This window comes from Oncorhynchus mykiss, chromosome 17, assembly GCF_057628025.1.
Source record: "Oncorhynchus mykiss isolate SJ-2025 chromosome 17, ASM5762802v1, whole genome shotgun sequence".
Classification (NCBI taxonomy): Eukaryota; Metazoa; Chordata; class Actinopteri; order Salmoniformes; family Salmonidae; genus Oncorhynchus; species Oncorhynchus mykiss.
The window spans coordinates 38,371,626-38,399,548 of NC_143038.1; the positions used below are offsets into that span (position 1 = coordinate 38,371,626).

At 45.6% G+C, this 27,923-nt stretch overlaps 1 protein-coding gene across 6 annotated transcripts in view; it reads left to right on the top strand.

The window, feature by feature from the left end:
- The window catches only part of kiaa1328 (KIAA1328 ortholog), a 40,015-nt gene that overhangs the window by 5,303 nt on the left and 6,789 nt on the right, over nucleotides 1-27,923 (top strand). For all 6 annotated transcript variants that reach the window (XM_021568891.3, XM_021568892.3, XM_036950179.2 and 3 more), the window contains 5 exons: nucleotides 3,395-3,534; nucleotides 4,392-5,068; nucleotides 7,696-7,782; nucleotides 7,918-8,027; nucleotides 8,158-8,278. In XM_021568891.3, the coding sequence (XP_021424566.2) occupies nucleotides 3,395-3,534; nucleotides 4,392-5,068; nucleotides 7,696-7,782; nucleotides 7,918-8,027; nucleotides 8,158-8,278 (1,135 nt within the window). The remainder of the gene's footprint in view (nucleotides 1-3,394; nucleotides 3,535-4,391; nucleotides 5,069-7,695; nucleotides 7,783-7,917; nucleotides 8,028-8,157; nucleotides 8,279-27,923) is intronic.

A 27,923-nucleotide genomic window follows, 5' to 3' on the forward strand; every position in this document is an offset into this window, starting at 1 on the left:
AGCCTCGATTGCAAACTCTTGATTTTGTATATTTTTGGTTTAAGGAGCGTAGAAATTGAAGCTTTGATTGAAGAGGGCGTGCGTTCTGATTGGCTCATGGCCAAGACTCAAAGAAGCGGTTTTACTGTTTTCGGTGTGTGAAGAGATCCTTATCAATTGCACTTCAGTCGCCCCTAGATTACCAGGCGTTGAGCGTCAGGGCTGCTTTGACCCATCAACCTATTTAATGATAGTGTGTTTACGCTCCCACACTCTAGCCAGGTTAGGTGGTTGTGATGACTTTTGGTTGGAGCATGATGCTTGCAATACCAGATTTGTGTGGGTTACTTTGACATGGTCACGTGCATTAGGCTCCTTTTGAATAAAAGGAATCTGATGATAACCCAGAGGATATTATACTACCAACATTAAAGGGATAGTTCACCCAAATTACAAAAGTATGCTTTAGTTTTTTTTTAGCAGTCTATGGACAAGGTATGACAGCAATCCATGCTTTGGTTTAGTTTCCAAATGCTAATGTTTTAGTATTTATGGCACGAATCCCATTCAAGTCATGGGACCGATATTAGTATTTTTCGCGCTTCATGTTCAAATCGTCTATACGTGACTTGAGCTTCACGGGTAAACTTTCGAATGATTTGGACATGATGAAAATCTAATATCGGTCTCATGACTTGAATGGGATTTGTGCCACAAATGCTCAAACATTTGGAAACAGTGCCAGGGAAACTAAACTAAAACATTGATTACTGTCATACTTTTTCCATGGACTGCTTGCATGTTTAAGGAAACCAATGTGGCATTTTTTATTTATTTTCTGACCTATCCCCATAATCCATTGACATGGAAATTGCCCCTGAAGTGTTTGGTCGATTCTGTCAAATTTTGTCATGACTGAATTCCGTCATCAAATTATATTAGTCAAATGTGCCTAATACAACCGGTGTAGATCTGAAATGCTTACTTACAAGCCCTTAACCAACAATGCAGTTTTATGAAAAATAAGAGTCAAGAAAAATATTTACTAAATAAACTAAAGTAAAAAATAAGAGCAACATCGGTACAGAGTCAATGTGCGGGGGTACCTGTTAGCCGTGCCCGAGCGAACAGTCTGACTATGGTGGCTGGAGTCTATGGCAATTTTTAGGGCCTTTGACACCACTTGGTATAGAGGTCCTGGATGGCTGGAAGCTTGACCCGAGTGATATACTGGGCCGTACGCACTACCCTCTGTAGCGCCTTGCAGTCCGTAGAGTGTTTAGTGTTTATGAAAGAAGCCTTTCTCTTCCCATGCTCCGTTTCATTTCCCAGGCTTGGTTGAACTCATCCGACACCAAAGTGTTTTCTCCTAGCGTATCTTCATCTTCATTATGGCTTCACTTTGAAAACTTTTAATTTGCTCCCAAATCGAGGACTTTTAAAAGGTGATGTGTTGAGAAAGTCATCAGCCTGGGGCTATTGCCCATCCATAAAAGGATATGGCCTGCAGCAGGGAGGTTTATGGGTATTGGTTGGTAGGAGTGTGTTTGGGACTGTGTGTACCCATCTTGAGGGGTGACTAGAGGTGGTAATGTGTTATTGTTGGTGGAATGCAAATTCTCTGTGGGTCTACCTACAGTGCATTCGGAAAGTATTCAGACCCCTTGACTTTTCCCACATTTTGTTACGTTACAGCCTTATTCTAAAATGGATGTAATTTTGTTAATTTTTTTAAAATCCTCATCAATCTACACACTACCCCATAAATACAAAGCAAAAACAGGTTTTCTGAAATGTTTGCACATTAATAACAGAATAGAAATACCTTTATTAACATAAGTCTTCAGACCCTTTGCTAAGAGATTTGAGATTGAGCTCCGCTGCATCCTGTTTCCATGGATCATCCTTGATGTTTCTACAACTTCATTGGAGTCCACCTTCGGCAAATTAAATTGATTGGACATGATTTCGAAAGGCACACACCTGTCTATATAAGGTCCCACAGTTGACAGTGCAAAAACCCAGCCGTGAGGTAAAAGGAATTGTCCGTAGAGCTCCAAGACAGGATTGTGTCGGGGCACAGATCTGGGGAAGGGTACCAAAAAATGTCTGCAGCATTGAAGGTCCCCAAGAACACAGTGGCCTCCATCATTCTTAAATGGAAGAAGTTTGGTACCACCAAAACTCTTCCTAGAGCTGGCACCTGGCCAGACTAAGCAGTCCGGGGAGAAGGGCCTTGGTCAGGGAGGTGACCAAGAACCCAATGTTCACTCTGATAGAGCTCCAGAGTTTGTCTGTGGGGATGTGAGAGAATTCCAGAAGGACAACCATCTCTGCAGCACTCCACCAATCAGGCCTTTATGGTAGAGTGTCTAGAAGGAAGCCACTCCTCAGTAAAAGTCACATGACAACCCGCTTGGCATTTGCCAAAAGGCACCTAAAGGACTCTGACCATGAGAAACAATATTCTCTGGTCTGATGAAACCAAGATTGAACTCTTTGGCCTGAATGCCAAGCGTTATGTCTGGAGGAAACCTTGAACCATCCCTACGGTGAAGCATGGTGGTGGCAGCATCATGCTGTGGGGATGTTTTTCCATAGCACGGACTGTGACACTAGTCAGGATAGATGAACTGAGCAATGTAAAAAGAGATCCTTGATGAAAACCTGCTCCAGAGCGCTCAGGACCTCAGACTGGGGTGAAGGTTCACCTTCCAACAGGAAAACGACCCTCTGCACACAGCCCAGACAAGGCATGAGTGGCTTCGGCACAAGTCTCTGAATGTGCTTGAATGGACCAGCAAAAATTTCTCGACCTGGTTTTTGCTTTGTCATTATAGGGTATTGTGTGTAGATTGAGGGAAGAAAACGATTTAATCAATTGTGGAATAAGGTTCTAACGTATTTGAAAAGTCAAGGGGTCTGAATGCTTTCCAATGCATTGTGTATGTGATGCTTTGTTAATAATGTAGGGGTTGCAATGGAAGTATGTATCTACCTCACTCAGAGCCCGGTTGTGTGTACGAGCGGTGCTGTCATTAGCAGGCCCCTCATGCTCAGCATTGGTTTTGCTACAGATGAGCTCTCTTGTCTGGCATTCAGCCTGGCATCCAGATCTGGCATCACTGCCCAGCTCTGCTCAGCCTGGCCCGACCCAGATGGAGAAATCTGGAAAGCTCTACCCGCCCAACATTTTTATCATGCTCTTTCTTTTCAGTTTTTCTTTTTCAACATCTTGAGTTGAAACTCACTGTTGTCTTTCACTTTGCTGGCTTAATGATGGGGTGGTGGGTGGGATGTTATTTTGGGCTTATGTTATGTGACATGTCTGCAAAATGTAAATAAAAATGTATTACAAGAAAGGAAGAAAAATGGAGACTAAAATGACCCTTAACCCCAGCCCCCTGTGGCCCAGGCCTACAGCAGCAGTATCGGGAGTGTCAGGAGCTGCTTGGGCTCTACCAGCAGTACCTCTCTCAGCAGCAGGAGAAACTCAACCAGTCCATTGCCCAGCTCAGCCACGCCCGCAGCTCCCACTATAACTCCCAAAGCAAGGTACTCACTGTGTGTGTGTGTGTGTGAACGCCTGCAACATGTGTAATACAAGATTGTGATACAGATGCGCATCTGAGAGATGGCGAAAGTGTGAAAGAGCATATTTGTGTGTGTGCACCCGTCACCTTCCCTAGTGAGCCATCTCCAAACAACAGTGCTGTTCACCATCAAACGCAATACCCCCAACTGGGAGAGATGCACATACACACTCACATTTTCTTTTCGAAGGACCTGTCCTAAGACCTAGACAGCACATCAAATGTCACGACAGCTAAGGAAAAGTCCACTATGACCGCGTACAGTAGCACAAACCATTTCTCAAGGTAATCACTTAGACAACTTCGTCATCCTCCGTGGCCTACGGTGGGGCTGAGTAATGCGTGTTTGCGTGCTCTGTGACCGCACACTGGATTAGTCAGTCGCTCTCTTGTCTTGCTGAAGGTGGGCACTTTTCTCTTCTCTACTCTAAGGGTTTATCTTTTTCGCTTCAGAGACCTTGGTTTCCCTGTGCTCAGCACTTTTTTTCCCCCCAGAATCTCTTGCCCAAACCAAATTGAAGTGAAAGATTCCATACCTCTTACTTCTGCGTTGTTGAGTATATCTTGGCTTAACCATTGCTCTCTCACAGTAAAGTTAAAACAGGTAAAGGAAGGAGTGACCCCTTACTCTTAAACACTTGTAGAGATTGGAGACGAATACATGACAAGTTTCAGATTTTATTAATTCCTACATACTGTAGCAGTTAATACAGGCTGAAATCCAGGTGCATAAGATTAAATGGTAACATTGAATAATATATTGACAATAGATACAAATAGAAAGGTATATTTGACTGGGTGGCTCTCTTGTCTCCACAGGCCCCCAGCAGTGAGGGAGCCTCCACCAAGCTTAGCAGGGGAGAGAGGGCCACCGCCTTGGACGGCTCCTACCTAGACCTGCCCACTCTTGGAGGAACGGGGACAAACAGAGGAGGAAGAGAGCGAAATGGTGGAGGAAGAGGAGCGGGAGGAAGAGTCCCATCCCTGAGTCCTGCCTCTCTCTCGGACGACCTTCACTCAGACACCCCCCCTCCCTATTCCTCCAGCGACCAATCCCAGGGACCAATGAAACCACGGGGCTGCCGAGGAGGGGCCCATAGTGAGCTTCGTCTAGCGTCCCAACGCAGCAGACAGGAAAGTCTGGTCAACGGGAGGTTCCCCCATAGGGGGGCCACAGAAGCCCCTCTACTGGGCAACACCAGCCCGCTGCTCCACAACGGCCCTGGTGAACTACTCAAAGACAGCAGAGGTCTACTTGGACCTGGAGGGTTACTACCCGGAGAAGACCCATCGGGGGAGGGAGTAGAGGCAGAGGGGGCCCTCACAGCACCCCTCCTGGGCCCAGAGGACTGGGAGGAGAGGAGGCACCAGCTGTTCCTGCAGAAGCTGCAGCTGGAGGTGGAGAGAGAGCGGCTGCAGGCACGGCTGGCCCAGCAGGAGGAGCGTCTGATCAGACAGAACCAGCATCTCCGACACACACGCCTAGACTACAGCAGGTATTAAATTGAATTACATTTTATACTGAACAAAAATATTAATTAACATGCAACAATTTCAAAGATTAAAAAGGCCCTAATCAATGGATTTCACATGACTGGGAATACAGATATGTGTCTGCAACAATCTCAGATGCCCCCCCCATTTGCCCCATGCAGTGCGACACATCTCCTTCGCATACAGTTGATCAGGCTGTTGATTGTGGAATGTTGTCCCACTCCTCTTTAATAGCTGTGCGAAATTGTTGGATATTAGTGGGAACTGGAGCACGCTGTCGTATGCGTCGATCCAGAGCATCCCAAACAATGCTCAATGGGTGACATGTCTGAGAATGCAGGCCATGGAAGAACTGGGAAATTTTCAGCTTCCAGGAATTGTGTATGGGGCTGTGCATTAACATGCTGAAACATGAGGTGATGGTGGTGGATGAATGGCACTACGATGGGCCTCAGGATCTCGTCACGGCATGTCTGTGCATTCAAATTGTCATCGATAAAATGCAATGGTGTTGGTTGTCCGTAGCTTATGCTTGCCCATACAATAACCTCACCGCCACCATGGGGCACTGTGTTCACAACGACATCTACAAACTGCTCGACCCACACAACGCCATGCAGATGATTTGTGGTTGTGAGGCCGGTTTGACCTACTGCCAAATTTTCTAAAATGACGTTGGTAGAGAAATGAACATTTTATATTATCTTGGAACAGCTCTGGTGGACATTCCTGCAGTCCCCATGCCAATTACATGTTCCCTCCCTTGTGTTGTGACAAAACTGCACATTTCAGAATGGTCTCCCATTCTGAAATACCTTATTTACCTTAAATTTACCTTATACCTTAAATACCTTATTTACATAAGTATTCAGACCCTTTGCTACGAGACTCGAAATTGAGCTTGGGTGCATCCTGTTTCCATTGATGCTTATGTAAATGTAATATTTCACTTTTATTTTTATAAATTTGCAAAAATGTCTAAACCTGTTTTTTCTTTGTCATTATGGGATATTGTGTGTAGATTGGTGAGGGGGGACAACTATTTAATCCATTGTAGAATAAGGCTGTAATTTGAACAAAATGTGGAAAAAGTCAAGGGGTCTGAATACTTTTCCGAATGCACTGTAGATCATTGATATAGGACCTGCACGTACTGCACACAGCAGGGATCGACTTTCAGGTAAATTTGCCAGTGTCACACCGGGCCAGTGCCAACTCAAAGGTACTGGCCGGAATGGGGAAAAATATATATATATACATGCATACTTGCACAAGATCTGACAGGAATCGAATGATGCATGCATAATTTCAATAGCAGGTGATTTTTTATCTTTCATTTGCGGGCTGAGCAAGAAGCCTATACAGGGTTCATACAGGCAATGGCAAGTCAAATTCAAGGACTTTTTCAAGCATTTAATTGTAATTATTAAGGCCCTACAATGTATATTTAATTGTTGTAATATCTATAGAACCCCCCCCCCCACTTCAAGAATTATTTTTTTAAAGGCCTACCAAATGGCATTATGCATTGACATTCACATTATTTTGACATTCTAAAATATGTCAGAATAACGTGGGCATTGCCTGACTAAATAGACATGCTCTCGACACAAACACACTAATGGAGTCTGTGCATTTGGTAAACAGTCAGTCTTGCCATTTGAGATGTTGAAGAGTTACTGAGAGGTTATTATCATATTTTAAAACGAGAAAGCGACCAAAAATCGGGTTCCCTTTGTAATGGAACGCTTTGAATGGAAAACCAAGTTGAAGTCAAACATTGGAAGTTGTTTTGCCAATAATAACCGGGACATGGTTGTCCCGCAACAGAAGCGTCAGGAAACAAAATAATGGTCTTACATCTCATAAAAACTGATCAGAAATGAAATCGCAGATCATTTATTTTGGGGCAGTAGAACTTGGAAATCGGCTAGCATAACGTCAAAGACTTCAAGGACCAAAGAGCCTAAAGGTAAGCTATTCCATGATGATTGACTTGCACATTGCAAATATTCGACTAAGACTTAACTTTTTAAATACCTGGTTTGCATACCCATTCTTACCTTAGTATTTACTGGTAGATATCATAACTTGGAACATGTCTTACTGCTTTCCTACCCCTACCGCTGTCAGTCTTCGCTCCACCGAGAACGATGTTTGACAGTTGCGTTCTCTCTCTGCCCAACAGATTATCTATAGGATATATATAAATATGCGTGTAGCGCGCGTATGATGATTAATCACACCTTCGAGAATCCTTCCGTTTTTAAATTATATTTTAAAAAAAATCAGTTATGTTGCCTAGTGTTATTAAAATATTTTTGATGGTGGTGATCGACTGGGCCAGAAGATTTCCAAAACCTCCCCAGTATGCCGAGACAGACGGGGGCATTCCCGTGCTGTACTTGCCTCTTTAGAAAGTTGGTTTTGTTTTTGGTCAATTGGACATTATGTTAATAAATCATAATGATATTTAACATTTAAAAAAAAAAGCTAATTGTGAACCGAAAAACGAACGTGATCAGGTGAAAACGTTTCACTGCCACAAGTCAAACGGTGCAGTATTGAAGCCTGGTCAAACACGATGTGAACAATATTTGGGGCCTGTACTTAATGTTGTGTCTTACAGGTTCCAGCGAGCCACTTTAGATGAACTCAGCCACTCCATGTCCAGAAATGGGACCGATCCTTTACCCAACAGCCGTGCACTACTCAGGTAAAGCCTTGGAACCACCTCACTCAATCTCTCACACACTCTTTCCTCTCCATCTCTCGCTCTCTGAGTAACTGGCATTTTTGTATCTAGTAATCCAACCATTAGCTTACAAAGCTTGACTCTGTGTCTCTGCAGTGAGATGAGAGGGTGTGACGATGCAGAGGACTTGGCAGCGGAGCAAGAAGTACCTCCAATCAAAGACAATACTGCACACATCCCCCTGCAAAACTCCATACACTCCCCTGGTAGGTTGTGTGCATTTGTGTGTGACAGCTCTGTATCCATTGGCTGCCAGTTAGCCATCCCTGCTTCATAGTCTCCTTCATTAGGGTTCTGAAGTCCATTATTTTATTTTTTTTTGTCCTCCTTATGCAGAGCCCTGTCATAACAAGTCCAGGAGGGATATAGCCACCTCTCCTGTGGTGCCCCAGAGCATTCTCAAAGCCACCCCAGCACCGGTGATGTCCCCCACTCTACCTAGGACCCCCCACGCTAGGTAAGCCACTGAATTTGGTGTCCCAATCACAACACTGTTGTATCCCTTACACCATTGCTGTTTCCCAATTGACTGCACTGTACTATACCGCAACACCGCATCATAGCCTTGATCCAAGGATAGCTTAGCCTAGGTCATCATTATTAGCACTTTTTCAAGGTCAAAATAAAGTGTGTTGTCAATTTTCTTTGGGCTGTGATGACATGAATACGCTATTGTCCAACGTAGTGTACGCATGTCCAGGAAGTTGCAGGTGCTGGGTACAGATCCCTGTCCACTGAGTGCTCCTGCTGGGTTGAAACGTTGCACAAAAAACATCGGGAGCATTCATTAGTGTGTGAATATTTGTATTTTATTAATGATCCCCGTTATCTGTATCGATTTATTTCATATGGTTAAATGTAGTCTTAATTAAGCATTGAGCACTGAATAAACAAAGCGTTGTTAAAAGCTGTGCTGTATTTTCATCAAATAACATTTTGTGGGTGTAGCGAAATGCTTGTGGTGTGTTTTCTACCATATCTAGAAAAATTTAGATTAGGAAAAATACTATTTTCATGAACAGGTCAGGCAGGGTGGAAGAGCAATGCAACATGTCGTCGAACGGGTGTGGAAAGAAAATAAAAAGAGGGAGGAAAGAAGGGACTGGGGAGCATGCGGCTGAGGTGGGCCTGGTCGGCACTGGGACTTGGCTTGGCGTTTGATGGGCTAAATGAAGCTTTCTCCCGGGCTAGCGGCAAGGCTGACAGGAGTCAAGCTGCGTTCCATTAGTTGTCCTAGCAGGGACCCAGCAGCAGGTGTAATTGAACAGACTTCTGTGGGGATGCACAGTCTCTGTCTCTGAGAGAGAGAGAGAGGGGGGGGGGGGGATTGAGAGAGAGAGGGGGGGGGATTGAGAGAGAGAGGGGGGGGGATTGAGAGAGAGAGAGAGGGGGGTAGTATTGAGGGAGGATTGAGAATTGAGAGGGGGGAGCCTTGGGGGAGGGGGAGCCTTGGGGGAGGGGGAGCCTTGGGGGAGGGGGAGCCTTGGGGGAGGGGGAGCCTTGGGGGAGGGGGAGCCTTGAGAGAGGGGGAGGGGAGCCTTGAGAGAGGGGGAGGGGAGCCTTGAGAGAGGGGGAGGGGAGCCTTGAGAGAGGGGGAGGGGAGCCTTGAGAGAGGGGGAGGGGAGCCTTGAGAGAGGGGGAGGGGAGCCTTGAGAGAGGGGGAGGGGAGCCTTGAGAGAGGGGGAGGGGAGCCTTGAGAGAGGGGGAGGGGAGCCTTGAGAGAGGGGGAGGGGAGCCTTGAGAGAGGGGGAGGGGAGCCTTGAGAGAGGGGGAGGGGAGCCTTGAGAGAGGGGGAGGGGAGCCTTGAGAGAGGGGGAGGGGAGCCTTGAGAGAGGGGGAGGGGAGCCTTGAGAGAGGGGGAGGGGAGCCTTGAGAGAGGGGGGAGGGGAGCCTTGAGAGAGGGAGGCGGGAACCTTGAGAGAGGGAGGCGGGAGCCTTGAGAGAGGGAGGCGGGAGCCTTGAGAGAGGGAGGCGGGAGCCTTGAGAGAGGGAGGCGGGAGCCTTGAGAGAGGGAGGCGGGAGCCTTGAGAGAGGGAGGCGGGAGCCTTGAGAGAGGGAGGCGGGAGCCTTGAGAGAGGGAGGCGGGAGCCTTGAGAGAGGGAGGCGGGAGCCTTGAGAGAGGGAGGCGGGAGCCTTGAGAGAGGGAGGCGGGAGCCTTGAGAGAGGGGGAGGGGAGCCTTGAGAGAGGGGGAGGGGAGCCTTGAGAGAGGGGGAGGGGAGCCTTGAGAGAGGGGGAGGGGAGCCTTGAGAGAGGGGGAGGGGAGCCTTGAGAGAGGGGGGAGGGGAGCCTTGAGAGAGGGAGGCGGGAGCCTTGAGAGAGGGAGGCGGGAACCTTGAGAGAGGGAGGCGGGAGCCTTGAGAGAGGGAGGCGGGAGCCTTGAGAGAGGGAGGCGGGAGCCTTGAGAGAGGGAGGCGGGAGCCTTGAGAGAGGGAGGCGGGAGCCTTGAGAGAGGGAGGCGGGAGCCTTGAGAGAGGGAGGCGGGAGCCTTGAGAGAGGGAGGCGGGAGCCTTGAGAGAGGGAGGCGGGAGCCTTGAGAGAGAGGGAGGCGGGAGCCTTGAGAGAGGGGGAGGGGAGCCTTGAGAGAGGGGGAGGGGAGCCTTGAGAGAGGGGGAGGGGAGCCTTGAGAGAGGGGGAGGTGAGCCTTGAGAGAGGGGGGAGGGGAGCCTTGAGAGAGGGAGGCGGGAGCCTTGAGAGAGGGAGGCGGGAGCCTTGAGAGAGGGAGGCGGGAGCCTTGAGAGAGGGAGGCGGGAGCCTTGAGAGAGGGAGGCGGGAGCCTTGAGAGAGGGAGGCGGGAGCCTTGAGAGAGGGAGGCGGGAGCCTTGAGAGAGGGAGGCGGGAGCCTTGAGAGAGGGAGGCGGGAGCCTTGAGAGAGGGAGGCGGGAGCCTTGCGAGAGGGAGGCGGGAGCCTTGCGAGAGGGAGGCGGGAGCCTTGCGAGAGGGAGGCGGGAGCCTTGCGAGAGGGAGGCGGGAGCCTTGCGAGAGGGAGGCGGGAGCCTTGCGAGAGGGAGGCGGGAGCCTTGCGAGAGGGAGGCGGGAGCCTTGCGAGAGGGAGGCGGGAGCCTTGCGAGAGGGAGGCGGGAGCCTTGCGAGAGGGAGGCGGGAGCCTTGCGAGAGGGAGGCGGGAGCCTTGCGAGAGGGAGGCGGGAGCCTTGCGAGAGGGAGGCGGGAGCCTTGCGAGAGGGAGGCGGGAGCCTTGCGAGAGGGAGGCGGGAGCCTTGCGAGAGAGAGAGGGAGGCGGGAGCCTTGCGAGAGAGAGAGGGAGGCGGGAGCCTTGCGAGAGAGAGAGGGAGGCGGGAGCCTTGCGAGAGAGAGAGGGAGGCGGGAGCCTTGCGAGAGAGAGAGGGAGGCGGGAGCCTTGCGAGAGAGAGAGGGAGGCGGGAGCCTTGCGAGAGAGAGAGGGAGCCTTGCGAGAGAGAGAGGGAGCCTTGCGAGAGAGAGAGGGAGGAGGGAGCCTTGCGAGAGAGAGAGGGAGGCGGGAGCCTTGCGAGAGAGAGAGGGAGGCGGGAGCCTTGCGAGAGAGAGAGGGAGGCGGGAGCCTTGCGAGAGAGAGAGGGAGCCTTGCGAGAGAGAGAGGGAGCCTTGCGAGAGAGAGAGGGAGCCTTGCGAGAGAGAGAGGGAGGCGGGAGCCTTGCGAGAGAGAGAGGGAGGCGGGAGCCTTGCGAGAGAGAGAGGGAGGCGGGAGCCTTGCGAGAGAGAGAGGGAGCCTTGCGAGAGAGAGAGGGAGCCTTGCGAGAGAGAGAGGGAGCCTTGCGAGAGAGAGAGGGAGGCGGGAGCCTTGAGAGAGGGAGGCGGGAGCCTTGAGAGAGGGAGGCGGGAGCCTTGAGAGAGAGAGAGGGAGGCGGGAGCCTTGCGAGAGAGAGAGGGAGGCGGGAGCCTTGCGAGAGAGAGAGGGAGGCGGGAGCCTTGCGAGAGAGAGAGGGAGGCGGGAGCCTTGCGAGAGAGAGAGGGAGGCGGGAGCCTTGCGAGAGAGAGAGGGAGGCGGGAGCCTTGCGAGAGAGAGAGGGAGGCGGGAGCCTTGCGAGAGAGAGAGGGAGGCGGGAGGCTTGCGAGAGAGAGAGAGGGAGGCGGGAGGCTTGCGAGAGAGAGAGAGGGAGGCGGGAGGCTTGCGAGAGAGAGAGAGGGAGGCGGGAGGCTTGCGAGAGAGAGAGAGGGAGGCGGGAGGCTTGCGAGAGAGAGAGAGGGAGGCGGGAGGCTTGCGAGAGAGAGAGAGGGAGGCGGGAGGCTTGCGAGAGAGAGAGAGGGAGGCGGGAGGCTTGCGAGAGAGAGAGAGAGGGAGGCGGGAGGCTTGCGAGAGAGAGAGAGAGGGAGGCGGGAGGCTTGCGAGAGAGAGAGAGAGGGAGGCGGGAGGCTTGCGAGAGAGAGAGAGAGGGAGGCGGGAGGCTTGAGAGAGAGAGAGAGGGAGGCGGGAGGCTTGCGAGAGAGAGAGAGGGGGAGTCTTGAGAGAGAGAGAGAGGGGGAGTCTTGAGAGAGAGGGGGAGTCTTGAGAGAGAGGGGGAGTCTTGAGAGAGAGGGGGAGTCTTGAGAGAGAGGGGGAGTCTTGAGAGGGGGAGTCTTGAGAGAGAGGCTTGAGAGAGAGGGGGAGGCTTGCAAGAGAGAGGGGGAGGCCTCTCTCAAGACTCCCCTCGGAATAGCGAGTGAGTTAGAGATGGAGAGATGGAGGAGGAGGAGGGAGAGATGGAGGAGGGAGAGATGGAGGAGGGAGAGATGGAGGAGGGAGAGATGGAGGAGGAGGGAGAGATGGAGGAGGAGGGAGAGATGGAGGAGGAGGGAGAGATGGAGGGAGAGTTTGGGAGAGGGAAGGAGAGAGAGCATGGAAGAGGGAGGGAGTGCGAGGAAGAGGGAGGGAGGGAGTGTGGGTGGGGGAGAGCATGGAATAGGGAGAGAGCATGGAATAGGTTGAGAGGGAGAGGAGTGAGGAAGAGGGAAAGGAGTAGGGGGAGAGACAGAATTCGTTACGAATGCCTCCCCATCGCTTGTGTGGAAAGGTAATTAATGTGACAGTGTTGTCTTCCCTCGTGTGTGTGTGTGTGTGTGTGTGTGTGGTGTGTTTGTGTGTGTGTGTTGCTTAGCTTGTATGAAATGGTGTGATTTCATTTTTTAAGGGAACATGTTTCCTCCTTTTTTTCCCATTTTATTTCTGTCAAGTGTCTTTCTGTCTGTGCATATGAATATTACAAATTTCTTCAAGTGTGAACTTAAAATGTCCTACTGGGAACATGGTCGTCCATAGCCTAGCAACATGAAGCATCAAGACAGCTTGTCTCTGACTCAGCCAGAAGGAAAGCTCTTCACAATGTTCTGACAAATTGTTTGTACATCTTAAACAATGCAACATGGTCAAAGTAACCACCACCATGCCAATCGAACCAACTCCAGCAGATGGCCATTAAAACCACTAAGGGAAATCATGGATACAGGTAATTAGTAATATGGAGTGGCTGCGGTTTTGGATTTTCTGGAATCCAACATGCTGTTGCTTAAAAAAAAAAATACGTAGATTTCTGCTCATGGGAGGTCCACGAGCCTCCCTCCTGCTTAGTGCTCACTTACTCGTGATGCTACCACTTGTACACAAACCAGCAGTCAATAGCGATGTAATGTTATTTTCCATCATTAACCATGTTTATGTGAGTAAAGTCACACCGTATTTAGAAAAAGTGCTTTTGTGCTTTCGATATGGTGGGATCCTTTTGTGTCTGTAAAATGTATAAGGCAGGATGGGGTGGGTGTGTGTGTGTGGGTGGGTGGTCATCCCACTCTGACTCGGGAAACCATGCAGTTTATTAGGCTACAGGTGCAATACGTTATGATGAGCTTCACAGGGTGTGGAAAGTGCACGGTGATCTTGATGCTCCTTTCCGATAAATATCGAGACTCTTATTCTGATGACGTGATCGATGCTTGACATAATACAAATATTATGGATAAAACGTATCTCAGCATGTAGACTAGCCTACCCGCACTGTATCTGCCAGCTGTTGGCTAAATTGCAGAGAGGCACATTTGCTATTTAACGCAACATTTTGTGACCGTGGAGATCGGTAGAGTTGAAAATGCGATGGAAACACATTGAACTTTAGATGTATTTATTTGACCTCCTTTTTCTCCCCAATTTCGTGTGATCCAATTACGATCTTGTCTCATCGCTGCAACCTCCCAATGGGCTTAACATCCGCCCGCTTAACCCAGCTGCACCAATGTGTCTGAGGAAACACTGTTCAACGGACGACCGAAGTCATCCTGCAGGCGCCAGGCTTGCCACACGTCGCTAGAGCGTGATGTGCCAAGTAAAGCCCCCCCCCAGGCCAAATCCTCCCCGAGCCCGGGCGACGCTGGGCCAATTGTGCTCTGCCCGATGGGACCAGTCACGGCCAGTTGTGACACAGCCTGGGGTTGAACCCAGGTCTGTAGTAAAAGCCTAAAGCAGGGCCTTAGACCACTGCTCCACTCGGGAGGACCTGAACTTTAGATTTATATTAGTTACATTAAAACTTAGTGTATAAAATGTACTTTTATTGTTTTTTTTTTCATATTTGCATGAAAATCTGTCAATTGGATGAACCTACAGTGGCAAAAAGTATGTGAACCCTTTGGAAATACCTTGATTTCTGCATAAATTGGTCATCAAATTTGATCTGATCTTCATTTAGGTCACAACAATAGACAAACACAGTCTGCTTAAAACTAATAACACAAACAATTATACATTTTCATGTCTTTTTTGAACACACTGTAAACATTCACAGTGCAGGGTGGGAAAAGTATGTGAACCCTTGGATAACTGGTTGACCCTCCTTTGGTAGCAATAACCTCAACCAAACGTTTTCTGTAGTTGTGGATCAGACATGCACAACGGTCAGGAGGAATTTTGAACCATTCCTCTTTACAAAACTGTTTCATTTCAGCACTATTTCTTGGGATGTCTGGTGTGAACTGCTCTCTTGAGGTCATGCCACAGCATCGCAATCTGGTTGAGGTCAGGACTCTGACTGGGCCAGTCCGGAAGGTGTATTTTCTTCTGCTGAAGCCCTTCTGTTGTTGATTTACTTCTGTGTTTTGGGTCATTGTCCCGTTGCTTCACCCAACTTCTGTTGAGCTTCAATTGGCAGACAGATAGCCTAACATTCTCCTATAAAATGTCACGATAATCTTGGGAATTCATTTTTCCGTCTATGATAGCAAGCTGTCCAGGCCCTGAGGCAGCAAAGCAGCCCCAAACCATGATGCTCCCTCCACCATACTTTACAGTTGGGATAAGGTTTTGATGTTGGTGTGCTGTGCCTTTTTTTTCTCCACACATAGTGTTGTGTGTTCCTTCCAAACAACTAAACTGTAGTTTCATCTGTCAACAGAATATTTTGCCAATAGTGCTGTCGAATATCCAGGTGCACTTTTGCAAACTTCAGATGTGCAGAAACGTTTTTTGTTTTTTTGGACAGCAGTTGCTTCTTCCGTGGTGTTCTCCCATGAACACAATTCTTGTTTAGTGTTTTACGTATCGTAGACTCGTCAACAGAGATGTTAGCATGTTCCAGAGATTTCTGTAAGTCTTAAGTTGACACTCCCGGATTCTTCTTAACCTCATTGATCATTCTGCATTGTGCTCTTGCAGTCATCTTTGCAGGATGGCCACTCCTAGGAAGAGTAGCAACAGTGCTGAACTTTCTCCATTTATAAACAATTTGTCTTACCGTGGACTGATAAACATCAAGGCTTTTAGAGATAATTTTGTAACCCTTTCCAGCTTTATGCATTCTTAATTTTGGGTCTACTGAGATGTATTTTCTTTGAGTCATGGTTCACATCAGGCAATGCTTCTTATGAATAGTAAACTCAACTCACAATAATTTTTTTTATAGAGCAAGGCATCTCTAACCAACATCTCTGATCTTGTCTCACTGATTGGACTCTAGGTTAGCCTATGGGTTTACATACCTTTTCCAACCTACACTGTAAATGATGTATTCAATATAGACAAGAAAAATAAAATAATTTGTATTAGTTATTTATATATTTGTCTATTGTTGTGACCTAGATGAAGATCAGATCCAATTTATTCAGACATCCAAGTAATTCCAAAGGGTTCACATGCTTTTTCTTGCCACTGTCACTATTGCAAAACAGGAGGCTGACAGCTGGCTGTATGGCGGCATAACTATAAAGATTACATCACACAAAACCCGAATTGTTTTTCCCCAATACAATGTGTAGATTGTGTCTTGCTTGTGCTACCGCAATATCTGTTACAACAGATGAGAAGGTTGTAGCCTTCATATATATCTTTGGAACGTTTGCCAACAAAAAGCTGCGACTTGAACAATGTAAATTATTGCAATAAAAATGCATGTTCGCTAACTGGACAGGCAAACTCGGCCGAGTACTAAACTGTAAACCAATGAAAACGTGTACTGTCTCTGCTGATCATTGTCTGCAATCACATTCTCCATATCTAAGTACTAAATGCAGCTGGTGACAGCTCAAAGCAAATGTATTTATATAGCCCTCTGTATAGCCTTCTGACATCCGCTCATATCTCAAAGTGCTGTACAGAAACCCAGCCTAAAACCCCAAACAGCATTCAATGCAGGTGTAGAAGCTTGAGATCTCCGTCCGACAAACTGCTTTCAGGTAAGGTTTTACATTTATTTGTAATCAACTACTTAGTTATAGAAACGTGATATCGTCGATGCAAGCTGTAAAATGACTCCCAACATAGAATGCAGCAACCTTAATAATGTAGCTAGCTTGCTAACTAGTTACAACAAGTGTTGCTAGCTAGCAGGAGCAGATGGCTTTAATCACTAGCTTGCATGTCATTCCTGGACCAGGAGGGTTTTAGTTATCAGTTTATTCCAATTAATTTACAACTACAAACATCTATAGGACAAGTAGTGTAAAGGAAATATATTAATCAAGGAAGGATTCACTGAGTTTAATTTAAACTGACAAATAAGAAAGGCCACAATATCCCTGTCAATAGTTTGGCTGTCAGGATGTTCATTTTCTAGCACAAGGTACATTCCTTTGCGGTGATTAATTTATTCATTCTTTTCTCTCCCGTTTGTCTCGTGATCTTTTCAGCTGTCCTTTGTCCTGCTCCCAGAGATCAACCTTCATGGGGCGGCAGGTAGCCTAGTTGTTAGTGTTGGGCCAGTAACCAAAAGGTTTTTAAATCAAATCCCCGAGCAGACAAGGTAAAAATCTGCCGTTCTCCCCCGGAACAAGGCAGTTAACCCACTGTTCCTAGGCCATCATTGTAAATAAGAATTTGTTCTTAACTGACTTGCCTAGTTAAATAAAGGTCAAATAAAAACCAAGTGCAATTCAACAAGCGTGAGCTGATTCACTCACCTGTGAGGAGAACCATCCTACTGCAGTTTGGACTAGCCCTGCTGTCTCTATTTAGACATTGGGACCACATGCTGTATGTCTTTGCATGTTGTCTTTCTTTGTGGGTTTTGTCTTACACAGCCTAGTGCATTTTAAAGTTGAAGAACACCAACTACAGATACATGTGCTTGTTTGAGCATGTCGAAGACTAAATTCAATGTATACTGAACAAAAATATAAATGCAACAATTTCAATGAGCTTAGTTCATATAAGGAAATCGGCAATTAAAAATAAATCAATGTCATTAGGACCGACTATGGATTTCACATGAATGGACAGGGGCACAGCCATGGGTGAACCTGGGAGGACATAGGCCCACCAACTTGGGAGCCAGGCCAATCAGAATGAGTTTTTCCCCACAAAAGGGCTTTCTTACAGTCAGAAATACTCCTCAGTTTCATAAGCTGTCCGGGTGGCTAGTCTCAGACAATCTAGCAGGTGAAGAAGCTGGATGTGGAGGTTGTGGGCTGCTGTGGTTACATGAGGTCTGCGGTTATGAGGCCTGTTGGATGTACTACCAAATTCTCTAAAATGGCGGTGGCTTGTGGTAGAGAAATTTACATTAAATTCTCTGGCAACACCTCTGGTGGACATTCCTGCAGTTGGCCAATTGCACACTCCCTCAACTTGACAGATCTGTGGCATTGTGTTGTGACCAAACTGCACATTTTAGAGTGGCCTTTTATTGTCCCCAGCACAAGGTGCACCTGTCTAATGATCATACTGTTTAATCAGCTTCTTGATATGCCACACCTGTGGGGAGAAATGCTCACAGGTGCATATGGAAAATATTTGTATTTTTGTTCAGTATAGAATCAATTTAACAGGTAACAGAAATAACATTATTTTCCAATAGCTTGGTTCTGTTCAGAACTATTATTTTTTTTCATTCCGTTCCACTGTTCCGACCAGCAAAGTAAAGTTTTGAACCGGTTTAAACCGCCCAAAAGTACCGGTTTATATCGTTCCTTTCTGTTCCTTTTTAAACCTCAAATCTTTTTCTTTTTTTAAACATTAAATTACTTAACCAATCAGAAAGCTATGGAGTGGATAAGCAATTTAATCTGTATAGGAAAGTCATTAAGACCAAATTGTATTTTGCCTTAACTGCATGGTTTAATCATAATGAAAGACACACTGCTGCCAGTCACTATGGACAGACCAGTGTAGGAGCGTGAGATGCAACGGTCATTTTGCGGGTGTGGAGAGAGACAGAGGGTGACGGAAGCTTGCCTTGAAGCGCTGGATATCGTATGACATGGATCATCAGAATAAGGCCCACCGAATTATACAGTTAATTTGGAAAGTAATCAGACCCCTTGACTAAACACTTTGTTACATTACAGCCTTAAAATGTATTAAATAAAATAATCCTCAATCTACACACAATACCCCATAATGACAAAGTTAATTTTTTATTTTTTTTTGTGCACATTATTATAAAGAATTAAACATTATTTTCATATGTATTCAGACCCTTTGCTATGAGACTTGAAATTGAGCTCCGGTGCATCCTGTTTCCATTGATCAACCTTGATGTTTGATCAACCTTGATTGGAGTCCTCCTGTGGTAATTCAATTAATTGGAAATTATTTGGAAAGGCACACACCTGTCTTTATAAGGTCCCACAGTTTACAGTGCATGTCAGAGCAAAAACCAAGCCATGAGGTTGAAGGAATTGTCCGTAGAGCTCCGAGACAGGATTGTATTGAGGCACAGATCTGGGGAAGTGTACCAAAAAAGGTCTGCAGCATTGAAGGTCCCCAAGAACGCAGTGGCCTCCATCATTCTTAAATGGAAGAAGTTTGAAACGACAAAGACTCTTCCTGGAGCTGGCACCCGGCCAAACTAAGCAATCGGGGGAGAAGGGCATTGGTCAGGGAGGTGACCAAAAACCCGATGGTCACTCTGTCAGAGATCCTCTGTGGAGATGGTTGAGCCTTCCAGAAGGACAACCATCTCTGCAGCACCACCAATCATGCCTTTATGGTAGAGTGGCCAGACAGAAGCCACTTCTCAGTAAAAGTCAGATAACAGGCACCTAAAGGACTCTCTGGTCTGATGAAACCAAGATTGAACTTTTTGGCCTGAATGCCAAGCATCACGTCTGGAGGAAACCTGGCACCATCCCTACGGTGAAGCATGGTGGTGGCAGCATCATGCTATGGGGAAGTTTTTCAGCGGCAGGGACCGGGAGACTAGTCCGACTTGAAGGAAAGATGAACGGAGCAAAGTGCATAGAGATCCTTGATGAAAACTTGCTCCAGAGTGCTCAGGACCTTCGACTGGGGAGAAGCACACAGCCAAGACCACGCAGGAGTGGCTTCGGGTCAAGTCTCTGAATGACCTTGTGTCCCAGCCAGAGCCCAGACTTGAACCCAATTGAACATCTCTAGCGAGACCTGAAAATAGCTGTGCAGTGACACCCCCCCCCCCCCCCCCCCCCCCCCCCATCCAACCTGCCAGAGCTTGAGAGGATCTGCAGAGAAGGATGTGAGAAACTCCCCAAATACAGGTGTGCCAAGCTTGTAGCGTCATACCTACCCAATAACACTTGAGGCTGTATTCACTGCCAAAGGTGTTTAGAAAATTGCACTAGTAAATGTTCTGAATACTTACATAAATGTAATGTCCTTTTTTAAAATTCAAATGATGTGCAAAAATGTCTAAGTTTTTTTTGTCATGGGATAGTGTGTGTAGATTGAGGGGAAACAAAAAATGTCATATTTAGATCAAGGCTGTAACGCAAAGAAGAAGTGAAGGGGTTTGAATACTTTCCAAATGAACTGTGTGTGTGTGATGGGATGTATAGACATTTTAACGGACAGTGTGGATAGAATAAATTAAATTAATAACATAGGCTCTGTCATGAGTGTCCTGTGAGGATCACAATGGGTCAGATAAGCTTGGCAATGGCTGACAATAACTAGACCCTCTCCCACCCGCAAAGGGGGAGGAGAGAACTGCCGGGTTGGCGGCTCACACTCGGTTGTAAATTAAGCCGGAGAGGGCTCTCTCTTGCTTTTTATTATCAATTTACAGACACTTTTGCCCGCCCAATATTCTTAACGTCCACAAGTGGATAATGGAACAGTAATTATAACATGGGGAATGTGGCTAATGGTCAGTGTTGAGATGTAGAAAACAAATGTCATATTGTTTTTCATTTTGTGATGCTATTAAAAACTGTACCAAATACTGTAACTTGTAAAGGATACCCCCTTTATCTTTCAAGTTTCCATCCAATACAGATTATATGGAAAATTATGAAAGTATCATATCCTTTGCACATTAACGTCTTACGGCTAGGGCACCCATCGACAACATTCCGCTGAAAAGGCAGCGTGCGAAATTCAAAAATATTTTTTCCAAAATATGTAACTTTCACACATTAACAAGTGCAATACACCAAATGAAAGAAACTTCTTGTTAATCTACCCATCGTGTCCGATTTCAAAGAGGCTTTACAGCGAAAGCACAACATATGATTATGTTAGGTCAGAGCGGCGTCACAAAAAGCAGAAATATAGGTAAAATTAATCACTAACCTTTGATCTTCATCAGATGACACTCATAGGACATCATGTTACACAATACATGTATGTTTTGTTCCATAAAGTGCATATTTATATCCAAAAATCTAATTTTACATTGGCGTGTTACGTTCAGTAATCTTTTGCTTCCAAAACATCCGCTGATTTTGCAGAGAGCCACATCAAATTACAGAAATACTCATAATAAACATTGATAAAAGATACAAGTGTTATTCACAGATTTAAAGATATACTTCTCCTTAATGCAACCGCTGTGTCGATTAAAAAATAAAAATAAATAAATAAATTGACGGAAAAAGCAAACCATGCAATAATCCTGAGTACGGTGCTCAGACGAAAAATCAAGCCAAACAGATATCCGCCATGTTGAAGTCAGAAATAGCATTTATAAGTATTCACTAACCTTTGATGATCTTCATCAGAATGCACTCCCAGGAATCCCAGTTCCACAATAAATGTTTGATTTGTTCGAAAAGGTTCATCTTTATGTCCAAATACCTTCTTGTTGTTAGCGCGTTCAGCCCAGTAATCCAAATCCATGACGTACGAGCAGACAGTCAAAAAGTTCCATTACAGTCCGTAGAAACATGTCAAACTAAGTATAGAATCAATCTTTAGGATGATTTGAACGTAAAACTTCAATAATGTTCCAACCGGAGAATTCCTTTGTCTTCAGAAATTCAATGGAACTCAAGCTAACTCTCACGTGAACGAGCGTCACAAGCTCGTGGCACTCTGCCAGACCACTGACTCAAAGAGCCCTTATGAGCCCCCCCACCTCACAGTAGAAGCATCAAACAAGGTTCTAAAGACTGTTGACATCTAGTGGAAGCCTTAGAAAGTGCAATTTGACCCCATAGACACTGTTATCGATAGGCCAAGAGTTGAAAAACTACAAACCTCAGATTTCCCACTTCCTGGTTGGATTTTTCTCAGGTTTTCGCCTGCCATATGAGTTATTTTATACTCAGACATCATTCAAAAGTTTTTTAGAAACATCAGTGTTTTCTATCCAAATATACTAATAACATGCATATATTAGCAACTGGGACTGAGTAGCAGGCAGTTAACTCTGGGCACGCATTTCATCCAAACGTGAAAATGCTGCCCCCTATCCCAAACAGGTTTTAAGTAACCACACCCGAGGGAGGTCGGAGAGCTCCTTTTTACCAAGAGCGCATAAAGGCTTGGAAGAGGAATCAACCTTTTAGACCAGGAAATGTGAGGTGGAGCTATGTGTTTTAAATTGTTGAAACTCTGAACCTCAACACGAGGTGAAGAAATAAACTCACATCAAATTTTATTGGTCACATACACATGGTTAGCAGATGGTAATGCGAGTGTAGCGAAATGCTTGTTCGTCTAGTTACGACAGTGACTAGACTAATATCTAACATTCATGACTACCTTATAAACACAAATGTAAAGAGATGAATATGAATATGTACATACAGTGGCTTGCAAAAGTATTCATCCCCCTTGGCATTTTTCCTATTTTGTTGCCTTACAACCTGGAATTAAAATATATATTTTTTTTGGGGGGGGTTGTATCATTTGATTTACACAACATGCCTACCACTTTGAAAATGCTAAATATTTTTTATTGTGAAACAAATAAATAAGACAAAGAAATATAACTTGAGTGTGCATAACTATTCACCCCACCCCCCAAAGTCAATCCTTTGTAGGGCCACCTTTTGCAGCACTTACAGCTGCAAGTCTCTTTGGGTATATCTCCTTAAGCTTGGCACATCTAGCCACTGGGATTTTTGTCCATTCTTCAAGGCAGAACTGCTCCAGCTCCATCAAGTTTGTTAGGTTCCACTTGTGTACAGCAATCTCTATGTCATACCACAGATTCTCAATTGGCCCGTCAGAAAGTCCAGGACAGGGTCGAGACCCAGGGTCTCGAGCTTAATGACAAGTTTGGAGGGTACTATGATAAATGCTGAGCTGTAGCCAATGAACAGCATTCTTACATAGGTATTCCTCTTGTCCAGATGGGATTGTGTAGTGTGATGGCGATTGTGTCATCTGTGGACCTATTGAGGCGGTAAGTAAATTGGAGTGGGTCTAGGGTATCAGGTAGGGTGGAGGTGATATGGTCCTTGACTAGTCTCTCAAAGCACTTCATGATGACAGTGAGTGCTACGGGGCGATGGTCTTTTAGTTCAGTTACCTTTGCTTTCTTGGGAACAGCAACAGTGGTGGCCCTCTTGAAGCATGTGGGCACAGCAGACTGGGATAGGGATTGATTGAATATGTCCGTAAACACACCAGCCAGCTGGTCTGCGCATTCTCTGAGGACGCGGCTTGGGATGCCGTCTGAGCCGGCAGCCTTACGAGGGTTAACACGTTTAAATGTTTTACTCACGTTGGCAATGGTGAAGGAGAGCCCACAGTCTTTGATAGCGCTCCGTGTCAGTGGCTCTCCTCAAAGCGAGCAAAGAAGTTGTTTTAATTTGCCTGGGAGAAAGACGTCGATGTCCGCGACGAGGCTGATTTAAAACCTTTTTTTAAATCTGTGTTTTACTCTAGGCCCTGCCACATGCGTCTTGTTTGAGCCGTTGAATTGCGACTCTACTTTTGTCTCTATACTGACGTGTTGCTTATTTGATTGCATTGCGGAGGAAATGGCTACGCTGTTTGTATTCGGTCATGTTTCCAGTCTCCTTGCCATGATTGAAAGCGGTGGTTTGCGCTTTGTTTTGTGCGAATGCTGCCATCAATCCACGGTTTCTGGTTAGGGAAGGTTTTAATAGTCACAGTGGGTACAACATCACCGACGCACTTGCTAATGAACTCGCTCACTGAGCCAGCGTCAATGTTGTTGTCTGAGCTTACCCGGACATATCCCAGTCCACTTGATCGAAGCAATCTTGAAGCATGGAATCCGATTGGTCAGTTCAGCTTTGGTTAGATCTGAGCACAGGTATTTCCTGTTTTAGTTTCTGTCTATAGGCTGGAAACAACAAAATGAAGTCGTGGTCAGATTTGCCGAAGGGAGGGCGGGGGAGGGCATGTATGCATCGTGGAAGTCAGAGTAGCAATGGTCCAAAATGCTACCAGCTCATGTCGCGCATTCAATATGCTGATAGATTTTAGGAAGCCTCGTTCTCAGATTAGCTGAGAATACCCAGCTACAATAAATACGGCCTTCCTTTAGACCAGAGAGACTTAAGAGCTGCAGCTCATGTCTATTGTGGTCAAAATCCTGAATACCAACACGAGGAGGAAGGAGCGAGAAGCTCATCTCAGACAATCACTGATTAGCTGTCTTAAGTCAGATATCGAGAAAAGCGAATCTAAGTGAGACTACTACACTCCTCACCAATGGGAACTGTGGATGTGGCTAGTTATCAACAGTAGAAGACGGGGAAGGGGAGACCCCTTTCGGACAATCAGAGCCATATAGCTGGAAGGCCAACAACCTTCCGAAGGAGGGCTGTTCCCGCAGCGAAACGACGAATGAAGGCATTTCACACATAAATACATTAATGATTTCTTATTCCAAACGGGTGGTGTTTTGTGTGCAAGGTATATGCTTAACCTTTCTAGCGCAGGCATTCCGCTAGCGACCCATCTCGACAACATCTGGTGAAATTGCAGAGAGCGAAATTCAAGCTACAGAAATATAAATATTCAACATTCATGAAAATACATGTGTTATACATCAAAATAAAGCTTAACTTCTTGTTAATTCAGCCGCTCTGTCAGATTTCAAAAAGGCTTTACGGTGAAAGCACACCATGAGATTATCAGAGGACAGCGCCCCGCTTACAAAACCATAAAAACATTTTTCAACCAGGCAGGTGCGACACGAAAGTCAGAAATAGCAATATAATAAATACCTTACCTTTTGAAGATCTGTTGTTGTCACTCCAAAAGGTCCCAGTTACATCACAAATGGTCCTTTTGTTCGATTAAAGTCCTTCTTTATGGTCATAAAAACTCAGTTTAGCTGGCACGCTTCAGTCAATAATCGACCGATTTCCCTCCTTCAAAATGAATCCCAAACATTACCAATAAACTTATCCAAACAAGTCAAACAACGTTTATAATCAAACCTTAGGTACCCTAATACGTAAATAAATGATCAAATTTAAGACGTAGAATAGTATGTTCATTACCGGAGATAAATAACAAAGAACGCACTTTCCTCCACGCGCATGGAAACACTACAGACAAAATGGGAGCCACTTAGAAAAACTACAACTTCTAAATAATATTTTTAAAAAACAGCCTGAAACTCTTTCTAAAGACTGTTGACATCTAGTGGGAGCCCTAGAAACTGCAATCTGGGAGGTTTTTGCCTTATAATAAAATTGACAGCCATTGAAAACAGTGATAGGCTGAACATTCTTTTGGGGGGATGGTTTGTCCTCGGGGTTTTGCCTGTCATAATAGTTATGTTATACTCACAGACAATATTTTAACAGTTTTAGAAACTTTTGTGTTTTCTATCCAAATCTACCAATTATATGCATATCCTAGGCCTGAGTAACAGGCAGTTTACTTTGGGCACGCTTTTCATCCGTACGTCAAAATACTGCCCCCTAGCCCAAAGAGGTTACTGTGATGACAGTCCTAGAATGTATCCATGACAAGTGTCCTTTTCTCTCTCTCTCCTCCCCACCCCTCATCTATGTTGTAACAAGCAGTCATATCTTGTCAGTCCACTAGGGATCTTTTTTCTCGTTAGTGTGTGTATATTCTGTGTTGGCTAGTAAATCAATTATTAAACCAATTTGTATAGTACTGAAAAATGTGCAAGGCTGGGGTTTCTTCAGATCCAGGAAGGTTACGATCGTTCAGAATGAGTATTTGATAAGAGGTAATGATTAATACGTTGACTGTTTATCGATGTTCTTGGTAAAGACCTTTCTAGAATTTAATTTGGGAGATTAGAGAGTTACAAACAACTTCTTCCGTGGTGCCCCAAATCCTAGTGAGTTAATTGTTACATTATTAATTTAATCGGGTAACAATTAAACAGTTCAGGGATGCAAACTAGTCAAAATAGGTGACCTACGTTATCCGTGTAGATCTAATGAGAAAAGTTTAGGCGGGGTGGGGGGCTTTGGATCAACACTGGCTGTAAGCGAACGAGTGATGCTCGTTTGGAGCAATACTGGCTGAATCCAAGGCACGGTCAGTCGTTCATGTAACAACAGAATGCAGCATGTGACTGAAGATAGACGAGACAACCAATTTGCGAGGTACAGCATCAATGCACGTTCTGGAAAGACAGCGAGTGCAAAAGCAGTTTGCCAGTTACAGCAGCGCATCCCCTGAACGATAACAAAGAGGTAGGTGAGAAGCCTGACCATGGAGAAGGTGATGAAGCGTACTTCATGAGCTGGAACCAAAAAACAACTGTCATTTGGAAAGTTTGAAGTGAGGGAGAAAGTGTGGTGGAACAAGTATTGTTAACCTTAAGTATCTTGCTCGCTGGGTCTAATTCTCCATTAGCTAGCCAGAGAAATATTGAGCAACATTAGCCAACTTAATTGATCAAATAATTGTGTTTCTGGTGTGAAAATTAGCTGGCTAATAAAGGAAAACAAATAAAAAATGCTAGCTAACGTTATATCATCAGATGAGCTAATGTTAGAAACCTAATGTTAGTTTCTTACTGGACCCTGCCAATCTGTGTGAAATGTTAGTAGTTAGTTCGATAGCTAGTGAACTAGTTGTCTGTGAACTAATGTTTTCCCTCCACAGTATGTGGTAAAAGGTGAAAAATGAGGCGTTGCTTGTTAAACAAGTGAATTCGGGGATCAAGTGTAGCTTGGCCTGGCTTAAGCTGGATGCCACTATAGAGGTGAAAGGAACGCCACACACTTTCTCAATACACACAGTGGGTAAAAAGGGGTATGCCAGGTGCGCTCTCTGCCTGAAAGAGAAATTATTCCAACAAATGGTATCATACTCTGCTTGCACATTGTAGAACAGATGCCCACAGGCAGAAAGTGTCCAATGTAACAATGTGCAGTGTAGCCCAAAGATATTGCTTTTGTTGTGTTGAACTTGACAGTAACACTTGTGAGTGAGGGGGATTATACATTTTTTTTTTTTAGCTCTGTTAACCTCTTAACATCAGAATGCACTCCCAGGAATCTCAGTTCCAACATAAATGTTTGATTTGTTCGATAATGTCCATCATTTATGTCCAAATAGCCTCTTTTGTTATGGCGTTTGGTAAACAAATCCAAACGCGCGTTCAGGTTCAGCCGAACGTTTGGACGAAAAGTTCAAAAAGTTATATTACAGGTCGTAGAAACATGCCAAACTAAGTATAAATTCAATCTTTAGGATGTTTTTAACATAAATCTTCAATCATGTTCCAACTGGAGAATTCCATTGTCTGTACATAAGCAATGGAACGAGAGCTAACTCTCTCGTGACTTTGCGTCAAAGCCCAAGGCACTCTGCCAGACCACTGACTCAAACAGCGCTCATGAGCCCCTCCTTTATAGTAGAATCCTCAAACAAGTTTCTAAAGACCGTTGACATCTAATGGAAGCCTTAGGAAGTGCAACATAACCAATATCCCACTGTATCTACGATAGGGGCTGAGTTTAAAAAAAACTACAAGCCTCAGATTTCCCACTTCCTGGTTGGATTTTTCTCAGGTTGGATTTCTCTCAGGTTTTTGCCTGCCATATGAGTTCTGTTATATTCACAGACATCATGCAAACAGTTTTAGAAACTTCAGTGTTTTCTATCCAATACTATTAATAATATGCATATATTAGCATCTAGGACAGAGTAGCAGGCAGTTTACTCTGGGCACCTTATTCATCAAAGCTGCTCAATACTGCCCCCGTGTCACCAAGAAGTTAACGTTATATTTGCACACATAGCCTTGTGCCCTTGATCGATGTCTACTATAGCGGCCACTGTAATAGAGCAAAACTGCCTGTTTCATTCTATTTCTACATGTTTTTTACACGGACACAGTGTTCATCAGGAAGTGTATAGGGGATGTTGTTCCCACAGGGTCTTTTAAAACCTACCCAAACCAGAATCCATGGATAGATGGTAGCATACGCACAAAATGCACATTTCAACGGCTCCGACACAAGACATATGTGGCAGGGTCTACAGACAATCACAGACTACAATGAGGAAAACCAGCCACATCGCTGACAC